We start from the raw sequence: 21773 nt of genomic DNA on the forward strand, positions 1-21773 counted from the left end.
GACACCCCTCTGGCCAGGCTGTGTCCCCTCCCAGCCCCTTGTGCACCCCCAGCCTCCTCACAGGCAGGGCAGCACCAGGAGCTGCAAAGTCCTGGGCTCTGTGTAAGCACTGCTCTGCAACAGCGTCTGCAGGAGAAGATCAGGTTCGAGACCAGCTGAGGAACCTAAAGGTATACGAGTTAACGGGGCTTGATGAGATGCATCCAAGGGTCCTGAGGGACATGAAGGATACAGTCGCTAAGACAGGGCCCATCATATTAGGGAATGACCCCCCCATTTCCCCTCAGGAGCCGGAGACGCAGTGGGCGGGCGGCTCCCCCCCAGCCTCCCGTCACCGCCCGGTCCCGCCCCAGGCCCCGCGCCCCTTCCGCCTCCGCCCCCTGCGCCAGGCAGAGCAGGGCGGTCGCCATGGCGAGCCGCGGCCGGGTGAGCGCGGCGCGCATGCGCGGCGGGGGGCTGGGGACGGGCGTGGGGTCGGTGGGGCCCTGCGCTGCCCCCACCCCCCGGGGTCGTAATTTGCACCCCGGGGGTGGGAATAGCGACCGGGAGCAAATTTTATGCTTAATAGGGTGGTTTTTTTGTTTGTTTGTTTGTTTGTTTGTTTGCTGGCGTTAATTGAGGGGTGAGGACGCGGAACGAGGGAGCGGTGGCCTCCCTCCTGCCCGCGGGGACGTTGTGGAAGAAGGAGGCAAGCTGCGAGGAAGGAGTCGTTTAGTGGGTAAAATTACATCAAAATAAGAAATTATGGCGCAAAGGTGAAAAGCGGGAACAGAATAGGCTTCCAAGCCTTTCACCTTTACAGTACAGAGGACTTCCGGGGGAATTTGAGCCCGTTTGTAGTGCTTTACAGCCTAGTGTCAGGGCTGCTAATACTTAGGTGTACACATCAGGTGTTAGGGTGGTACTGTGTTTCAGCAGATGGCTGTGGGGCACGGAGGGGTGAGTCCATCAGTAACCCCTGCCCCCAGGTTGTCTGAGGTAACCCTTCTGTCACTTGGTGTGGTGAAGAACTTTCCAGGTGGGGTGTGCAGTTAACAGGTAAATAGCGCGCACACAACACACACCCCCACCAGAGGAAAAGAAAAATAATGAAAAATGTTGATCCAGCAGTTCAAAATAATCATGAAATGCCTCCTCTGGCTTCACCACACGTGCACGTTTGACTCAAAGCTGTTTGTAATGGTAATTGTGTTATTTGCAAAGATCGTGAAAGATTATGGAACTGAAATAGTAAAATATTCTCTCTAAATAGCATGGTCAAATCTCCTAAAATGCATCAACAGATCAAGAAATTTACTTGCTGATTCTCAATTGTATTGGTGTATTTTCCACAGTTTCAGCCCAGGGAATTCATCTAGGGAATGTTTTTTGTTGGCTGTGGATTTTTAAGGGCATGGAGTCAGGAGAGTCCACATGCTCTGATTTCATATGTAGTATATCCTCAACAACAGGGTACTTAATCATGAATTATAAAGTGCTCTACTCCGCTGAGGTGTAACAAGATTTGAACTTTCTGTTTTTTGTAAGTTGTCCCTTAATAGCAATAAATTTATGTTAGTGTTATGTTATGGAAGCAGTACTAAACTGTTTGAAGGTTCTTACTGTTTCATAGCTTTTCTCTCTTCTCCTCTGTCTTTTTCTGTTCCTGTGTGTCTGGATGAATTATCTTAAAATGTAGCCGAGTGAACAGTTGAGCACAGGGATGAGAACTTAAATTAAAAACCTAAAAATGTCTTGACATCTGGTGGAAGTGAAAGCATTCAGAGATGCTTGCTGCTTCTTTTTCTGTCACTGAGAGACCGAAAAAAGAGACAGCACTTTTTCCAGGGCCCTGCTAGGATGTATTTACTGGCTGCTGTCCCATCATTGGCCTTTTACCTCCAGGGGACAGGCTTGCTTGCTTCTCCAGTTTACAGGTACAAAGCACAGTGATGGATAAGAGGCATTTCTCAGTTACAGACCTGCGTTTCCTCTGTTTCCTTCTGAGAAATTTGTGGAATACTAATTGTGAGAAAACAAGATTATTGTGAGGTACTGAGAATTGTGCCTTCTAGTGGTGCCTCAGTGTAAGAGGAAGTGGTAGAAATAACTTTAAAAGGTGTCACCTTAATGGACTTTTTTTGATACTTGTCACAGATTGACATGAGGTCAGGAGTTTCAGAGGGTTTCTGTAATTCATGACAATCTGTGTGAATAAACAGCCCAAATTATATGCCTGTGAGCAATGATTATCAATATTTTTGCTTTACATCCATAGCAAGATCTGTCATCTCTACATTGTAAATCCTAATTTTTCAAGTGTTTGTTTTTAATGATTTTTTTTATTTGCTGATCTGGCAGTTACATTTAGAGAAATACTTCCATTTTTTGTTGGTTTTGCCCCATTACCTGTAGAAGGTTATAACTGTGTATTACAGGGAGAAATTAAAAATACTTTTTCTGATTAGTTAATATACAATTTCGAGATCCTTTGTAAGTTCGCTTTCTTTACAATGGCTTTTAACTGTGAGAATACTTTATCTTTTTTTTTTCTTTTTTTTTAATTGGAGAATATCCAGTAATGTAACCATGAAAATCGTTGCACAGGTATTCTGGTTCTGTTGTTTGTATTTGATATTGGCACAATAAATATGCTTGCATGAAGGTATTTTCAGGATTATATCCCCACCATGCCAAATGACTACTTACATGTGTATTGCTAGTACTCTGTAGCATTTCAGATTGATTTGTAACATCTAGAACCATCTAGGAATTTTATTTCCTTACATCTGCTTTGGCTGCAAGCTATTTGATCAGGAATTGAAGTAAAGTGTTTCAGGTACTGATTTCATACCAGATGTCATACTAAAAAGCAGCAGTGTGAAAGCCACAACACTGTTCATTGCAGCATGCTCGTTTTAACTAAGAATCTTGCTGGCAAACAAGCTAATCCTATTGATGTTGTATTGACAGGTTTTGAAGCTTTTTAAATTGCTACACAGAACCCGGCAAGAAGTTTTTAAAAATGATACCAGAGCCCTTGAAGGTAAGATAGATTTTTGTGTGGTGGATGCTTACCTGCCTTTTTGTGGAACTTCTTCTCTGTGTGTTACATGCCTGAGTAAGATGGATGCTTACAGTATGTGTCGTTGCCATGTCTGTGGAGATTTGATAGGGCTTCTTTGTTAATGTCACAGGGATGCTGCTGCACCTGTGCTCTTTTTACTAAGGATGTAAAAGTGATGAAGGGAGCTAATAATACTCCCTTTTCCAGAGGAGGTGATGATGCTTAGTATTGACTCGAGCCAATTCTGCAGCTCCTGTTTGTATTTAGCTGTGCTAACTCTTCTCTCAAGACCAGTGAGTATGTGATGCAAGAGCCAAAAATGCAAGGGAAGGAGATGGGAGTACTTCTTTTTTTCTCAGTATTGGCCTATGCCTATTTTAAGCAACTGTAATTTCAGTAGTAATTTTCCTGTCTTACCCAAACAGTCTTTTCAAGAGAAATAGCAACTGTATTCTGTTCTTTCTCTGTATTCTTTGCAACTTTTCCCATTTTTGGAAATTTTGATTTATTTTTTTTTCCATTTCGTGTTTGTTGTGGTGGCATACAGAGAAGATAGGCAATATGAAGCTGTGAATGTTCTTATTTCTACTGACTTGTTATCATAAACAATGCTGCTGTTGTGAGGGAGGGTATATCAATGCCATTTTATGAAAAATAGCTGGAGAGGGGAGAATTTATATTCAGATGTTTTCATTCTTTTTTGAAATGTGTATGTACATATTTTGTAAGAGAGAAGGAGCTTAAGAAGTAGGCAAAAGAACATACAAAGAGAAAACTCTTAATTATCTTTCATTGAATGATTCCTTTCCACATTTTATAGACAATTATTGGGGAAACCTGTTTGCGTCCGTAAACAGACATCCTTTAAGTTGAAATAAAAAACTGACTGTTAAGAGTCAAGCTTCTTAAGGAAACCATCTCTTTTTATTGAACCGTGGTGGTTTTTAGCTTTTTTTCCCCCTCTTTCCTTCTCTTCAGTACAACCAGAGCATATTTAATTCTAAGTGCTGGAGTTTATCCTCTTTATGTATGGCTGCCCTTCAGGGGATAAATACTGCTTCTGCAGTAACTGACATTTTAGTAATGGCCTCTGTATGTCAGTTCTTTTTAAGGCTCATAATGCTAGATGAGCAATCAAAGCACTGTATTTTACTGCTGGACCAGTCAACTCAAAATCTGACATCACCTGAAGTCCATGGAAATCTTGTATTAAGACTTTGGACTGAGTGCACCAGGAAGGAAATGATGTCTTAGGGGAAAGGAGTAGGTAGCCAAAGGAATGTAGACAAAAGCCAGGTTAACAACCCCGAGGCAAATATAATGGTCATAGGATTGTGAGCTTTGACAGTGACAAATCCATGATTATGATTTTGTTCACACTTTATTTACTTTGCTTGCTTTATTTAGCTGCAAGACAAAAGATAAATGAAGAATTTAAAAATAACCAAAATGAGACATCTGAAGAGAAAATAAATGAGGTATTTATTTGTTTGCATGTTTTTGTTTGTTTGTTTGTTTCCAATTTGAATAAAAATACTTATAAAAGGGGAGCCTTTTACTTAAAAGATCTCTAAACCAGCACAAATGCTTACTGAATCATTATGAAAACCAGGTGAGTCAGAAGAGGCTTTTCCATGGATCTTTTTTTATAGAGAGTACATCATAGAATTTTGCACGTACAACAATATATAGGGAGAAGGCTTCTTCTGGTATTCCAATATGCTTATTTTGAAACTTAGAACAATGTTAGTGTTTTATGTTGCTATTTTTCATGAAAAGATTTGTTTTCCTTATAACACACCTGAGCTTTGTTCACTTAAGTTTACCTGTTTAGTTTATTGTGCAGAGAAGCACAGAAAGAGGGAGAAGACTTTAAATAATCTGCACAGTTACTGGCAGAGACAAGAAGGTACTTTGATTCCTGATCACAAATGAGGTGGCTTCTTTTGTAGGAGGTAGAAAACAGGCAAATGGTCGTGACTATTGTAGCTCAGAGAGATTATTTATACTATTGGGCCTTTTTGGCTTTTTGTTGTTTGGTTTTTTTTTGCTTCTTTCCTCATGGTGCATTGAAAGGAATAGAACATTGCATTACCTTTGTTCAGTTATTTTAACACATTTTACTGAGTAATTCTTCTAAAATTCACTGAGGTGTGAAATGAAACTTCTCTATTAGCTATTTCTGGTTATTACTATCTATTTGGAGGAATAATATAGACATTATCGTTCAGCCTTGTAAGGGCCACATTTCCAGTTTCATTGGGTGCTACTGAGTAGCTCTAATACTGACAATAATGTGTTGTAAAGTGCTTCCATCTGTCCCTTGTGGAAATAAGTCTAAACCTTTCCAACTTTGTACCATTTCTGCTTCTTGTCAGGCCCTAGACGTAATACTTCTTTGTTTATGTTCCAGGTATCTGCTTTGTTAAATTGTATGTTCTGTGTGTGATAGGTGTACAAAAAAATACTTGCTGTAGTTTTTAAAACTATATTTGTTAGGAGTGGCAACCAACAAAATACATATGTAACTTTTTTAATATGGGTTTATGATACATGGATTTAAAAAAGTCAGTGGAAGAAATTCTTGACTTTCACCAAAACCACAGTATCCTAGAACACCATAGAAGCTGGGTGTTATATATATACTGAAGTGACTTGAATGCGGAAGAACTGAATCAAATGACCTATGGGACTTTTAAGAATCTGGAAAACTATTTGCATAAACACCAGGGGAATTATTGTTCAACTACCAAAAGTAAATGCTGAGCAACCGCTGTTCATTGCTTTGCCAGAGTTGAAAGCCGCAATATCTTCTAATATGACATCATATATTAAAGTATGTAGTGACATAAGGAGGTAGGAGTAACTGTCAGCAATATTAAAATGTGAGATGCAGCTGCATCTACAGCAGCATTTTAGTTCAGAACAGGAGTGCGCAACCTTGGTTGTCTCCACGTACTGTGATTTGGCTTCTTTTGTGAAGCGGTCTCAGAGCGCACGACAGTTCCTTTAAGATGAAGCTGAAATGGAAGGCGTGCTTCAAGAGCGTGCAGTCTGGCTGCTAATGCACATTGCACAGGGGGAGCCAGAAGATACCTAGTCCAAACCCTTTAAAAGGGAGAGGGTGCGTAGAAATTTTGTGTAGATGGCAAGTCCTCAGCTCCTATTTGTACTTTGCAAAAATCCTTTCCTGTTGGTACACCCTACTTCCTAGTGTAGGCATGTCTCCCAGAGCGACTCACTTGTGCTAATTCATTTATTTCTGATGAAGGTATCGTGCAAACAAGTACTACAGTTCTGGTAATTGCTCAGCAAAATTGGCAAGGATTACTCTGTTTATCCTTTTGATGAGGGAAGGAATTCTGGGCTTTTTGCCAAATATTAATGCCTCTGCTAATCATGGTCCTCTGTGTTTTTTTTCGTTAACCCTCAGTGTTCTTGTTATATTTTGCCCCTATTTTTGTGTCCTTATTTCAAGAGCAGGAATGTTAAAAGAGCCAGCTTGCGCTTTCGTTAGAGGGTACTTGAATTATGTTATTGAGGCATTCACTGATATCTGTGATCATTGGAAAAGAGTTAATTCTTGTGGTAATTGCATTATATTTTATTCCTTTGCAGGTTTAATTGGGTGTATAGATTTTATACTACTGTATGCTACTGAGCTTGTTTCCTTCTTCTCATGCTGTATGTAGTTTGTATGTCAGCTTGTCTGGTACTCCGTGACCTCCAAAGTGAAGGCTATGTATAGATCATAGGTAGCTTATTGCATAATAGAACTTTTGTATTTGAATAGCTCTCTAATGTAGAAAATACCTTCAGGAATAATTGCATATTATTTAAATTGCTCTTTTTTTTTTTTTCCTTTACTAGCTTCTGAAAATAGCTTCAGATGTTGAAGTGATCCTCAGAACTTCTGTTATTCAGGCAGTTCACACAGATTCCGACAAAATACGTGAGTAAAGCTGCTTGCTTAAACATGTTTAAAAATGTTGTAGTTTGCTTAGTTTTCAAGTTTTACATGCATTTATTAGAGGGATAGAGAGGGCAGAAGTCTTCCTCTTGTTTGTTTCTCTGCCCATACAGTATAATATAGTATAGTATTGGTACAGTATAATTTAACCAGTAGAAGTTTCAAAGATACAAATTTTCTACACAGTTGTTTTTTGGTTGTGTTTGTTGTTGTTTTTTGAAATACAGAAGCTGGTAGAAGAGAGGCACAAACTGCTTTTAATGCTCTCATGGAGAAAAATAAGTTTTAATTGGTACCTTAACCATTAGGAGTGACAGCAATTAGTTAGCAAGTCAAGTTGCATGTACTGGCTAATCAGTCAGTGTATGTCTGAAGGAATTAACCACAATTTCTCTAGGTTTTTGCTCTGCCAAATAGGTAGAAGCTATGTGAGGAGAATTAACAAATGCAGTGTGTATGCTGCCTATAGAATAGCTTTTTTTGAACAGGACTGTTGTGTTCTACCCAAAACCTTGTTCTGACAACTTAAGTTGCGGGTTCTTCCTTGGAGTATGCCACACAGCGATGACCTTGACGGAAAGGCCTATCAAATTCTGAAATATTGACTCCTGGTTTGGAAGTCCTCTAGTCTTGTAGGCAGACAGAAGAGAAGTAGTAGGTTCAGTTTACACCAAACAGATGTGTAGTGGATTATAGGGTAAGTCTTCAGGTGTATACATCATTTCCTTTCTCTTCTGTTTAGGAGGAAATTCTTCACTCAGAGGGTGGTGAGGCACTGGCACAGGTTGCCAAGAGGCATTGTGGATGCCCCATCCCTGGAGGTGTTCAAGGCCAGGGTGGATGAGGCCCTGAGCAACCTGTTCTAGTGGGTGGTGTCCCTGTCTATGGCAGTGGGGTTGGAAATGGATGACCTTTGAGGTTCCTTCCAACCCAAGCCATTCTATGAGTTAGTGGTGTCTGTAAATCTTTGTGTCTATTTTCAGGCTTAGAATAGCCGTAATGATCAAGGGCAAAGATATGTCTAGACTGTGTTGGCAATGATTCTACAGTGGTCCTAGGCAGGTGGCAGTGGAAGAGTAGGAACAAAGCAAGTACATTTCGTATCTTCCAGGTGTTTACAGCTGACAACACCTCCAGAGCCAGGGATGGTTTCTGTTTTAGTTATCCTCAGTGAATTTCTGTATCATGTACTTGCTTCCATCAACCCATGCAAATTTCTTGCATCTAGGTGTTTTTGTCAGAGAATTTACTATGGTTTGCATGAAGAAGCGCTTACTGTAGTATGTTTGGAGTGAAGTCCTGCTTGTGAATCACTATCCGTTTTCACCAAGCTTCTCATGGGTTTTTAAGCCCCTTGTTGCCTTTGGTTTGTTTTCTTCACCTATGGAACGGCTTCTCTGTGAAACAACAACTGAACGCTTGTGATCATTCTGTTGCTCTTCTTTGCATTCTTTCCAGTTCTCCTGTATGTGTTCAAGTGAGGAGGGCATCAGAGCTAACACCAGTCATCAGGCTATGGGCAAACCTGGAATATTTCATTTTTGGCTGCCACATTCATTTATTTATTTTTACTAAATTACATTGTTTTCATTAAAATCATTTAAGTGGTCAAAGTAAACTTTATCAGTTTCTTTGCATTTGGTATTTTTTTGAGCCTGCGTGCACTGAATCTCTCTACATTAAAAACTGTTCAGGTTGGTATCATTGGAAAAATACTCCACTGTTCAATTCCTTTTCCAGGTCATTTAGAAATACATTGAAAAGCATGGATATCAATGAAAATATGTGTAGAAAACTACTTTTGACACCCCTCCATTGTGAGAACTGTTCACTTACTTTTCATTTCTTTTCATTACTTTTCACCTAGAATCATAGAATATTCTGAGTTGGAAGGGACCCATAAGGATCATTAAGACCAAAACCTGGATCCTCACAGGACCACCCAAAAATCAGACCCTGTGTCTGAGAGCGGTGTCCAAACGCTTCTGGAACTCCAGCAGGATCAGTGCCATGACCACTGCTCTGGGGAGCCTGTCCCAGTGCCCGACCCCTCTCTGGGTGCAGAACCCTTCCCTAACACCCAGCCTGACCCTCCCCTGTCCCAGCTCCATGCCGTTCCCTCGGGTCCTGTCGCTGTCTCCAGAGAGCAGAGCTCAGCGCCTGCCCCTCCGCTCCCCTCGTGAGGGAGCTGCAGGCCGCCATGAGGCCTCCCCTCAGCCTGCTCTGCTCCGGGCTGAACAAACCAAGGGACCTCAGCTGCTCCTTGTACGTCTTCCCCTCTAGACCCTTTGCTATCTTTGTAGCCCTCTTTTGGACACGCTCTAATAGTTTTATATCTTTTTTATACTGTGGCACCCAAAGAGCGGGACAATCCCTTCCCTCGACCAACTAGCAATGCTGTGCGTGATGCACCCCAGGATACAGTCGGCCATCCTGGCTGCCAGGGCACACTGCTGGCTCGTATTCAGCTTGCTATTGACCAAAACCCCCAGATCCCTTTCTTTGGGGCTGCTCTCCATCCTTTCATCCCCCAGTCTGTATGTATAACCAGGGTTTCTCCTTCCCAGGTGCAGAATCCAGCACTTGGATCTGGTTAAACTTCATATTGCTGGTGTTTGCCTAGCCCTCTAGTCTGTCAGGATCTCTTTGCAAGGCCTCTCTACTCTCAAGAGAGTCAACAGCTCCTTCCTATTTATTGTTGTCCGCAAACTTCCTTAGTATACTTTCAAGTACTGCATCCAAGTCATTTATGAAAACATTAAAGAAAAGTGGCCCTAAAATGGAGCCCTGCAGAACCCTGATAGTGACTGGATGCCAGCCTGATGTAACCCCATTTACTATAACCCTTTGATCCTGACCTATCACCCATCATATTATGTGTTTGTCTAGCTGTATGCTGGATATTTTGTCCATAAGGATGTTGTGAGAAACAGTATCAAAAGCTGTGCTGAAATACAAAAAAAATCCATCAATTGGCTTCCCGTGGTCAACTAAGTGGATGACCTTGTTATAAAAGGAAATTAAACAGGACTTTCCCCTTCTGAACTCATGATGGCTGCATTATCTTGCAGGTGTTTTTCAATAACTCCTAAAATCATATTTTCCATAATTTTACCAGATACGGAAGTGAGACTGATAGGCCTGTAATTACTAGGTTCATCTTTCTTGTCATTTGTGAAAAATGGGGTAACATTTGCCAGCTTCCAATTGACTGGGACCTCTCCAGATTCCCAAGACCGTTTGAAATTAATTGAGAGAGGTCTCTTGAGACATCAGCCAGCTTCCCAAATACCCTGAGATGAATCCCATTGAGCCACATAGACTTGCATGCATCCAGCTGGAGCAGCAAATCCTGCACAAGTTTGGAGTTGACTGGGAATTTATTGTTCCCACAGTCATGGTCCTCCAAATCAGGGCTGAGTATCCCAGGGCCCGTCATTGGTGTTGAAGACAGACATGAATTAAACGTCTCTATACTTCGTGTACATCCGTGTTTGTGAGGTGACCATTCTCATCAGGTAACAGACCTACGTTATCTCTGGTCCTTCTTTTGCTGTTATCATACTTCAAGAGTCCTTTTTGTTGTCAGCCGCAGTGCTTGCCAGCTTCCACTTTAACTGAGCTTTGGCCGCACAGATTTTCTCCCCACCATGGCAAACAGCATCTCCGTAGTCCTCCCATGTTGCCAGCCAGACCTTGCTTCCAGTGGCCACATGCTTTCTTTTTCTGCATAAGCTCTAGAAGAAGATTCCTGCTCAGCCAAGCTGACCTTTTGCCCTGCCTGCTCGACTTCCAGCATTTTGGAATTGCCTGCTCCTGTGCTTTTAGGAGGTGGTGCTTAAAAATTGACCAGCACTGATGGACTTTGCACAGTTTAACCAGTGATACGTCCATGCAAGACCTTCTGTCATTATACGGCTTCCATTTTCTTAAGAGCATTCTTTGAGACATTTCTGGGAATGCAGGCATGCTGTGGCAGTGTGACAAAAGCTATTTAGAGAATGCCAACGGGGGCTGTAAGGCAGAATTTCCATCACAAAAAATGGAATCCAAATGGATTCGTATTCAAATACTAATTTATGTTCTAATACAATGTGTGTAGGGATAGGGTTAGGAAAGTTGGAGTCCACCTGCAGTTGATCTTGGCAAGGAATGTGAAGGACAGCAAGAACAGCTTCTTCAAATTTAGCAGTAGGAAGAGGAGGAAAAGTGTGGGTCCACCAGTGATTAGGGCAGGGGACCTAGTAAAAAAGGACATGGAGCAGGCCAAGGTATTCAGTACCTTCTTTGCCTTATTCTTTCCTCATAAGATTTGCCTTCAGGGGTCCCAGGCCTCAGATATCAGTGGAAATATCTGGAGCACGAACAACTTACTTATGGTAGAGGCAAACAAATCTAGGGAACACTTAAACAGACGGGGTATACGAAAATCCATGAGACCTGATGCAGTGCGCCCATGGTGCTGAGGGAGCTGGCTGATGTCATTGGAAGGCTGCTCAACTGTCTTTCAAAGGTCATGGTGATTTGGGAAATTGCCTGGGGATTTGGAGAAAGCAAGTGTCACTCCCCTTTTCAAGAAGGGCAAGAGGGAACCTGAGAGACTACAGGCTGGTCAGCCTCACCTTGATTCCTGGGAAGATGGCAAGCCAATTCTCGTGGAAGATGTTTCCAAACATACTAAGAACAGAAGGGTGACTGTGAGTAGTCAGCAAAAATTTATGAAATCGTGCCTGACAAACTTGATGCCCTTCTGTGATGAAAGGGATGACTTAGTGGGCATGGGAAGAGCATTGATTGTCGTCTTTTTTGACTTTAGCAGGGCTTTCAGTGCTGTCCCCTGTAACATCATCATAAGAATACAGTGACAGAAATGCCCCTGCCTAATTTTACAGAATTCTTGGAGAAAAGGTGACGACAAAGTTTGCGTGGTAGATGGAGGTCTTTCAGAGTCTAGCCAGGAAAACTTTGTCGTCTAGCAATAAATGCTACAGAGTGTATTTGACTTTATGAAAACAAAGGATGTCATTATGCAGTTTCTTGCCTGTTAATTTTTTCTCTGTATGTGTTTTGGATAGGTCTAAGCTCTGCTTCTTGCTATGCTTGATATTTCTGTAATAAGAATAAAATAATAATTTCAAAACAGCCGTCACAGTTTGAGAGCCATGTGTTTTGTGTGTGTTTGGAATATATATTGAAGAGAGAAATATTTAATCTTGACAGGTAGTGAGTCATCATGTAAAAGATCAGGAATGCTTAGAAAAGTGTAGAGCATTATGTTAAAAGTTCCCAGAATAAGAATGAACACTATTAAAAATGTCAAGAGTGGGTAGATATTCCTGCTTAATTATACAGAGAGTATTCAGTGAAGCTGGAATTTACATTTACACCTAATAACCCAAAAAAATCATTTTTAACTTTACACAATAATTCATACAGGTCATGGCAATGTTTTTTTTCTTTGTGGCCAGAAGCAGGTTGTAAGTCAAAATACAAAAAAGCAGAAGATGAAACTAAATGTATGGCTTGATATTGTCGTAGAAAGAGTAAAAGCAAATCTCCTTCCAGAGAGAATATACAGACATTTATACCGTAGTAAATTGATCAGTAACGAAACATTAGTTCCTAAGTACCATTGCTTGAGCAGGTTTCTAGTGTATTTGTGTCTTTCCTGAGAATCCAGCTTTGATTAATCAGATAGGACTGTGATAGAGGCAATTCTAGTATAGCTCTTATTATAGTATTAATGTCACTGGTAGTAGAGAGGGTGCCATTAGAAATTTTCTGAAACCATATCCAGAATTTCAAGGGAGTTGTCAGCACAGTTTGGTAACAGTTTATGCTGAGCAGCATGGTTAGTGTGGTACCTACTTATCAATGGGTGTGGTTTCCATTGCTGCTCCATTTTTTGAGTATGTCGTACTGCTGTTCCCAGCCTTGCCTCTTTGTAAAGAAAAAATGTCAAAGATTAAAAAAAGGAAAAAGTTGGAAGTGGGACTTTAACTTTCAGTTCAGTCTATGGATAGCTGTCTAGAGGGCTTCTTAGTTTTATTTTTCCTTTCTGACATTGCAAGCAGAGTTTTGTCTGTAAAAACCGTGCCTGAAGCACTTGCATCTTTAGGGAAGTGGTATCTTTTGGCTCGTTAACTGTGCTTCTTTTAACTTTACTTAAAGCAAGCATGTACATGATGAAAATAATCACCTTCTTTTAACTCCCCTTTGCATTTTGGTACCTGCAAGCCAGTTTACAGAGGAAAGTTTGTTGTAGGAAGTCCCTCTGTAGGTATATGAGTCCGCTTAAGTAGTAAATTGAACAGGTATTCATTTTCAATACAGCTTTGATTTAAAAAGTTGTAGTAGAGTAAGGTCAAACTCCTTAATTTTTATTCTCTGTGTTAACTTTCACAGTGCCAATAGAATTTCAGTTATCTCTTATGTTTTTATGGTATCATCGTGTGTTACATGAGAGGCTTGGTGCTGATTTAGAGGAAAAGAAAGTTATTTTCATTTGCAGATTCAAGGATAAGTAGCCTTTAAGAAGCTTTCAGTTGTCTTCAAATGGATATGAAAATGTGTTTATGGTTTTCTAGTTTAGAATGGAAGAAATATTGTGAACTTGTCTTGCTTCTAAATGAGCTATTCTTTAAGTTACTAAAGTTAAGATAAAAACATTTAAAATCATTTGTAGTGTGTCTTAAGGTGGCTGCTTGAGTTGCTATTAGCTGGCAAATAAAAATAAGTGAATCCCTTTGAAAAGTTAACTTTTCATAGTGTTTTATTTTAGTGCTACATGTTTATTTTAGAAAATTTGTAGGTTGCTGTAATAGAAAGTGTGTTGGCCTATATGGAGTGAAAATGTGAAATACCTACATTTGGGCTGTATAAACTTAGTAATAATTAACTACTAATTAATTTTCTTGCTTCATTTAAAAAAAAAAAGAGTTTGAAGTGATTAGTTCTGTCACGTGAAAGAAGAGAGGGGAACAAGAAACTAGGCAAAATATGTTTCAGAAGCCTATTGCTGCAGTTTGTTTCCTTAACTGAGTTCATAATCTTTAGACTCTTAACTTTTCGTATTTTAGCTGACAATATACGATTTAGTTACATCTGCTGTTTTTCTTCCTCTGCATCCTGCATCTCTGGTCTTAGGCAGTGAGAACAAATATTGATCGGTAAGGGGAACGTTTTCCCTAATCAAATGATATAATTATGTGCTGTCGTAACTTTAGAAACAGTGCACAGGGCAATGTTAAACTTTCCAAAAAGAAATTGGGACTGTTGTGTATAGTCAAGTTTGTATTTACTAGTGAATTAGGTTGAACTTTCCTTACTAGAGATAAGACGTTTTCATTTAAGAGCTTGTTAGTCACATTAGACAATTTTTCATTTTTTTCCCCAAATGATCCAGTATGAGTTATGTTATCCAGCATGTTCCATTCTTTTCATTTTAATTTCTAATGGTACAAGTAGAGTTTACATTTTAATAACAAATCACACATGCTACATGTTCTGATTCTTTTGATGTGCTGAGTGTGACATGTGATAGCATATGTTCAAAACATAGCTTTTTAAAGGAAGATTTAAAAGTTGTTTCAGTCATTATCTGTTTGTACATAGTGTTTTTCAGTACTTTATATCGAATTCTGTCTTTTTTAATTTCTGTTACCTGTTCCAGGTGTGTATATCAATATGACTTGTCATAAGATTAATTATCAGTCTTTTCACTGTAAGAGAAACAGAATTGCAAGTTTATTTAAAGGTCTTAGAAACTTATTTAATGGATTGCTGTCAGTCCACAAAGGCAAAAGGAACATAACCTTAAGGAAATCAATTTTCTTTCTTACAGTACACGGGTTATCAGTGTACTTGGGACAGAATGTCATTGCACGCGTGCACATGTACATTTGTACAGGTTTGCTATATGCTTAGCTGATATCTGACTTAGTCAAAGTACAGGATTATGATTTGGGCTGTTTGTGCTTTAGTTTGTACTGCTTGAGCAAATCCAACGCAACACAGCTCCTTCCCCTCAGGAAGAAAGGACAGGCTGATTTCTAAGAGCTAAAAGGCAAGAACTTACCAGAAACAGGTTAAAGTGATGCGTAATTAGACAAACCCTGACCTGATGCAGTTCTGTGAGGATATAGTGGTCATAATTGTCATTTGATGCTTTCTTTTTCTGTTGGCCTGTAAAGCAGCTGTGACAAGATGATTGTTACAGATTAGATTTCAGGAGGTTGAAGTGGAGGGTTATGCCAAATTTAATGTTAACTTTGGGAATTGTTGAAGTAAACATAATCTGACTCAGGAGCGTTAAAATTGCCATTCTCTTTCTTATTAAAAGCTATTGCAACAGTTTGAAATTTTTTATGAATTATTAATGCTATTAAAATATTTTCAGTGTTGCTAAAAGGAAAAAGGTGAAGGAAATATTCTGTCTAGCAGAAGGTAAAACCAGTATAATTTTGTCTTAGGTAGTTACCATGATGCTGCTTGTATGTATACCATAAGTTTAATTCTTGCTTTAGTAACCTGATTTTTTGTTTGGAAATGTTAAAACAACTTTATGATTTTAAGTAGTATTTGCTATAAGATGATATTTGTAATAGTTTTTTTTTTGTTTTTTTTTTTTTTTTTACAGTGCTCATACCCAGGAAGGATCTGCTGCAAGACAATACTCCTTACCTTGATAAACCAACGAAAAAGCGTGAATCCTGAGGAGAGTATGCCCTTCTCCCCCGTAGGATAATATCTGGTAATAAGGCCTGCGAAAAACAGCAGTAGATACCTGTCTTAACTGTTTTTCAAATTTTAATTTTTGTTATTATTGCCAAGAACATGGACTAAAACCAAACTGTTTCTAAGTTTTACTGTTCGTTATGATATCATTGTGGACATCTTTTGTGGAAGATACTAATATTTCCACAGAAGTTCGAGACACAGTTCCCTTAAAAAAAAAAAAAGTGCATAACTATATATATATGTGTGTATATATATATATGTATGTACTGCTAAATTGTGTTACTTCAGCCAGGAAGTTTTTAATTATGATAATTATCAGACGGAGATTGTTTCCCAGCAATCCAGAGCTTTTGGAAACTAAATGCAAGTGAAATGCAGTTCTTAATCCTGATAATATTTATAAGTTTATCATCAATCATATACTGCTTTGAACTAGTGAAAAGCCATCTTATGGAGCTTCACGTTAAGTTTATGCTTTGACTCAAAAGCATGATTTCTGAAGTTGTTTTTAACTGTACACTAAAATACTGTAATGTTTGAGACTTCTTAAGGTTGAATAAATTATTCTGGTGTTGCAGATGGGAAAGTGTGTGTAGTGTTTTTCTTCTGGCTCGCACCTTTGAACAAGGAGGGTTGGCAGGGTTTGAGTTTGTGGTTGACAGTGGAACAAGAGAATTTAACCGTAACCTCACCTCAGGATATTGCTGTAGATATCAGGGTCTGTGAGTAATTTTGTTTTTGTTTATCTTATAATTACAGTATTATAGTAACATAATGAGGCATTTTCCAAAGGAAAGTGTCTTCTTACTTAGTTGCAAGTGATCTGACTTGCCTAGACTGAATTTATGGTGAGTTTTACTAAGCCCTTATCAATTCATTTTATTTTTTTAAAGAAAACTCATTTGTTTCTCACTGAACTCTTCATAGAATTTCGTTCACTTCCATTTTAATTGGAGCCAGCCATACCGGGGTACACAGAATCTTCTGTTAAATCAGTAGCAGGTATTGTGCTAGGATGTAAGTGTAGTAACACACAGAAATGAGTTAGCCAAGTACTAACATAGTACTCTATTTCAGATCCAAATTAACCTACTTAATAAGTATCAAAGATGTCAGTATCTCATATCCCTGTGTTTTCTGACATGGACTGTGTAAAACAAAAAAAAATAGTGCTTGAATCTAATCTTCCCCTCACATAGTGTGGCAACGGGGCAAGTACTTATTTTTTTAAAACTATTGCCTCCAACTGCCATGTGCAGCATAGCCAGCAGTGAATACATGTCAGTAACCCTCTTTCAACTGCACTGATGTTTTCTGCATCATAGCTAGAAGTTAGCACACAAATGATTGGAGATAGAATGAAATGGCAGCAGTTCTTTCTGTTTGCTGTGGTCTGGAGGCTGCAGTACAAAACAAATGTCTTGGTCTGTAGCGGATGTGCTGTTGTAGCCTCTTGTGTCACTTAACTTCCAAAAGGACAAACTGTATTGTACTTCTGGTTTCCCATCCCCCTGGAACTTGCCTTTTTTCCTTAAGGAATTTAAGAGAGGAATAGGCAAGGGAGAAAGAATAGAAGGTAGTTGCATCTGCAGTGAGGAAACAGAACAGAACATTACCATATGCGAAGTGACTGGAAATAATTTAGCTGTGTTTTGGCAAGAATGACAAAATATCCAACCATTAAGGTATAGATTCTGTGGCATACTGAAATTAGAAGTGAATTCATCTCCGGTAGAGCCATTGCTTTAGGGTAGGGGAATAGTGTACTAATGATGTTACCCTTCAGATTGATTTCATAAAACTGTGTGGCTTGGGAGGTCTTTACTCTTTTGATAATGGCGTAAAATAGTATTGCCCATTACCTTGCAAAATATGTATTGAAAAACTCAGTGATGCAAAACTCAGTGATGCTAACAGTAGATGGCAGTGTTTCGCATGATGTTTGAAGAAACTGCAAGCGGAGAAAGGATTTGCATGTGACTATTACTTTGGTGTTGTTGTGCTGTCATGTGTTTATTAGGTTTTAATCTTTCATACGAATTGACACATGAATAGAAATGGAAATAGCAGATCTGGAATCCAACAGGCAGTTGTATGTTTCATTTTGCCTACATCCTGAAAACTCATAGCAAAAGTACAGAATGTGTTACCAGAATAATATACACAACTGCTGAAAATAAAGGGTATGATCAAAAAAGTTGACAGAAATCAATGGTCATCGGAGCGATTTACCTTACACTCCTGTGCAGTATGTTTATGGTTCTGCATATTAGCATTGCTTGTTCCTGCATTCATGGGCAGCAGAGATGAACTGAATTTTCAAGTGCTGAGATGAGGAAAATTTAATTGATAGACAAAAGGCTACTAAAGTAAAAGAGTGACAGGCTTATTAGTTGTTTGTGGATTAGCTGGTTTAAAGGCTAGTTTCAAGTCTACTCAAGGTAGCCACATGCTTAGTCAGAGTTTGATAGAAGAAATGTCACCTCAGTGATTGCATTTAAGAAAATTCAAAGTACTTCAGTTTTTGACATCATCTACAAGATGTCTGTTACAGCCTTCAGCCCTGGCATTCTCCTCATGAAATCTTTTTGTGTGCATTGCAGCTTTAATGAAAGCATTAAATACAGCCAAGCAATTTTTCCTGTTTAAATATTACATTTTTTTTGTTGTTCTAACCACCTTTGCCTCCCCTTTATTTAACATGGATTCTTACCTTTTTTTTTTTTTCTTCAAAAAAAGCATAGTCTTTCAGCATACTCATAGTACGTTTGCTGCAGGCTGAGGTTCACAAAACACAGTGACAGATTTAATCTGTGAATTGATTCCATTTGCATGATACGTTTTGAGCTGAAGTTTTTATGGTCTTCAAGTGAAGGTGGCTGTGCTAATTTAGCAGTGCCAAATTAATCCCTTTCTCTGTGCACTTTGGTAAAGGAAGCATTTAGCTGCTATTTTTACGGGGACTGCTGTTGTACACCACAGTGTGACTCCACAAAGAGTCGATCTAGAAGTAGCATTACGAGTTTAATCTGGAAAAGTGGCTTGTGCTTTCCCTACAGTGCTGAGTTCTCAGTTTTTCAGGCAATATGAGATCAAAAAACCTACGACAACTTCAGTGACTAAATCTAGCATTAGCATTTTTTAGAGGTCGTGCTAGCTGAAGGTGCTGGACTGGACAGAATACTGCATGGATAGCATCATCAGTCATGTTTGTATCATACTGGACCTGTAAATAAAGTAATTGAGCTTCAAGTACTGGCAGTTCTTTACGCTTCCTTTACAAAAGGGGAAAAAAATATTGACAACTGCTAAAAATAAAGGCTGACCAACTTACAGGAAGATCTGAGTCCTAGTACTTCCCTGCCTTAGATAACTCTTTCCAAACTACTCACAAGAATTTATCCTAAGCTCTGGAATTCAATAGGCTGTCAAATCTTAGATTGTTAACTTTATTACTTATGGAAATTACTTATTTCACACAAAGGACAAATTGCAACGTGAATTCATTATTAAGGCTGGTATTTTACAGCTACAAATGTCTGATATTTTGATAACTCTAGTAGAAATCCAGTGATCTCTGAAGGCAAGTGTATGTTGCCAGTATGGGGTACTTTAAACTTGTGACGTAAACATCCGGATCTTTTGAATTCTGTTGGAAGACTGCACTACTGAAGTGTTTATGAGAACTTTATTCACTTTTTTAAAAGCTGATGTTTCCTGTGACTTTGCATTTTCTTCAACAACAGTAAATTCGGAGAGAGGAAAAGAGAGGAAGGGCGTTATCTTTATACTTCGGTAAATATCAGTAAGTTTAAATAATCTTTTCTTTTTATAATCCTTCAGCTTTCTATCTCACCTACCCAAAAGGATATGGCTTGAGTCCAGGACTAGTTAGGATTAAATAAACAGCCTGTGAAACTAAGGTCTGTAGAAGTTGGGAGGGGGGATGGCATTCCCTACATTAAGCCATAAAAAATGGAAACAGTTCTCCTGTTACATCGGCTACTGTAGTAGTTGCAGATGTAACTGTAACCTTCTCTCTGAGGTCAGTGGTTTTATGCAAAGGTTGATTCACCTGCCCCTGAATTACACTTACCAGATGAAAGACATCTCCGGAGCATAAGCATGAGAATTTTGTTGTTCTGCTGTCCATGCAGTAGAGCCCTGGTAATGAAAAAGAGCAGAATGTGACCTGTGCAATACTCTGTACCTTTTCCAGACAGTATGTAAAGGAAAAAAAAAATCAAAAGGTCATTACAACACTTCCTTTCTGTTCTGAGTGTGTATTTAGGATAAAAACCTTTGTTCTATTTGCTGTCCCCATGCAGATGAGACAGCGTTGATATTCCTGTGAAGATTTTTATCTTTCAATTCATAAATTTTCTGTTTGGAAAGGCTGCGTTCAGGTTTTGTCCCACAAGTGGGGACAAATAACAATATGCAGAGGTACAGCCTGAAGTCAGTTTTTGGTGGGATTTTTGGAGAGTCAGCACAAACTCAGACTGTGAAAAAACAAGTGGTTTTAAAGAGAAGGGACAAGTTTGCACTTTTCCCTGTTAGCTGTGTCTGACTATGTCACAGCACAAAGGGTATGGCCTACAGACTGTAGTTCTTTTGGGTGTGATATCCAAGACTACATTATGTAGTAAGCTTTCTGCAGCAGTTTGGCTGACATGGTATAGTGGAATTAAATAGATTTTAAGCATGTAAGGTAGGAGAAAATTCAACATGGAAACTTAATGTTGGACTAGCGCTGTATCAGTATGTTCTTAAAAAAAAAAAAAACTCTAGAAGTTGATGTTCGTTGCATTGCCTTTAATGTGTGTTTAGAGAAATCATGGAGAAAGGCTTCAGGCAGGCAGAACGATGTCAGGTATGCTGCTCACTACTGTTTTGCTTTAGCTGCTGCATACAAAGACTACAAGGGCAGAAGACCTGGGACAGAGTTATAAAGGGCATGTTACCTGGCTTTGTCAGAGTGGAAACTTAGGTTATGATATACCAGTTACATTAAATGACAAATGGCAAGTGATGGCATGCAGTTCAGCATCCTTCCCATTCCCCTGTAGTGGATTTGTAGTTTGCAATTCTGCTTTAAGGTGAATTTTAGAATTTCTTTCACAATTTTTTAACTACATCTCACTGATACGTTGCAACCATAATCTCAAGTGATTGCGGCCTTGAGGTCTTCAAAAGTTAGAGAGCTGGGCAGTCACCAACAACATGAAGTTTAACAAGAGAAAGTCTCAGATTCTGCACTCGAGAAGGCGCAGCCCTGGCTGTACATACTGAGTGAGGGATGAGGGGATGGAGAATAGCCCCACAGAAAGGGATCTGGGGGTTCTGGTCAATGGCAAGTTGAGCATGAGCCAGCAGTGTGCCCTGGCAGCCAAAAGGGCCAGCCGTACCCTGGGGTGCATCAGGCAGAGCACTGCCAGCCCGTCAAGGGACGGGATCATCCTGCTCTGCTCCGCACTGGTGCAGCCTCACCTTGAGTACTATGGTGTGCAGCTTTGGGTGCCACAGTATACAAAGGATGTAAAACAGGTGCATTCCATCATCGCTTGAGCGCAGAGGACCCCAAAACTGCAAGAAAAAAGTGTATCTATTAATAAAAAAAAAAAAAGTAAAAAAAAAAAAAAAGTACATATGTTGTTTGTGTGATCGAGAAATCCTGTAAAGCTTGCTACAGATTTCCTCATCGTGTTCTTGTACAGTTCCATTTATTCAGAACTTAATTTTCAAGCAGATGAAGTGGTTACCTAAGTAAGTTATTTAAATATACATTAACTCAAACCACAGAAATTAGGTCAGGTGATCTCCAAACAACTTCTAAAAGCCACTCCCTCTACTCCATGTCAAAGAAAAAATAAATACTGAGAACTGAATTTTAAAGAAAGAAAAAAGCCCAAAAACATCCCAACTAAACTGCCTGTAATGTCTGAAACAGCTTTAAAATTAAAATCCCACTGAATAGTAGGAAAACTACTTTTGTGGGCGTAATGCAAATTTTAGCAA

General features: G+C 39.3%; 1 protein-coding gene across 3 annotated transcripts; it reads left to right on the forward strand.

Annotated features, from left to right (window-relative positions):
- The first annotated feature begins 341 nt into the window (after positions 1-341).
- On the forward strand, positions 342-16341 carry LYRM7 (LYR motif containing 7). Of its 3 annotated transcripts, none has more exons than XR_014577103.1 (6): positions 342-426; positions 2953-3025; positions 4454-4524; positions 6917-6998; positions 7547-7713; positions 15655-16341. XR_014577103.1 is itself a non-coding variant. In XM_083818976.1 (5 exons), the coding sequence occupies exons 1-5, from the start codon at positions 409-411 to the stop codon at positions 15729-15731; spliced, it is 321 nt and encodes a 106-aa protein (XP_083675102.1). In that variant the 5' UTR covers positions 344-408; the 3' UTR covers positions 15732-16341. The 3 variants fall into 3 exon arrangements, 1 of the variants encoding a protein (XP_083675102.1); XR_014577104.1 differs by lacking the exon at positions 15655-16341 and adding an exon at positions 8475-15644; XM_083818976.1 differs by lacking the exon at positions 7547-7713 and having other exon boundaries at positions 344-426.
- The last annotated feature ends 5432 nt before the right edge of the window (positions 16342-21773 follow it).

Source organism: Anser anser (genome assembly GCF_964211835.1).
Source record: "Anser anser genome assembly, chromosome: Z".
Classification (NCBI taxonomy): Eukaryota; Metazoa; Chordata; class Aves; order Anseriformes; family Anatidae; genus Anser; species Anser anser.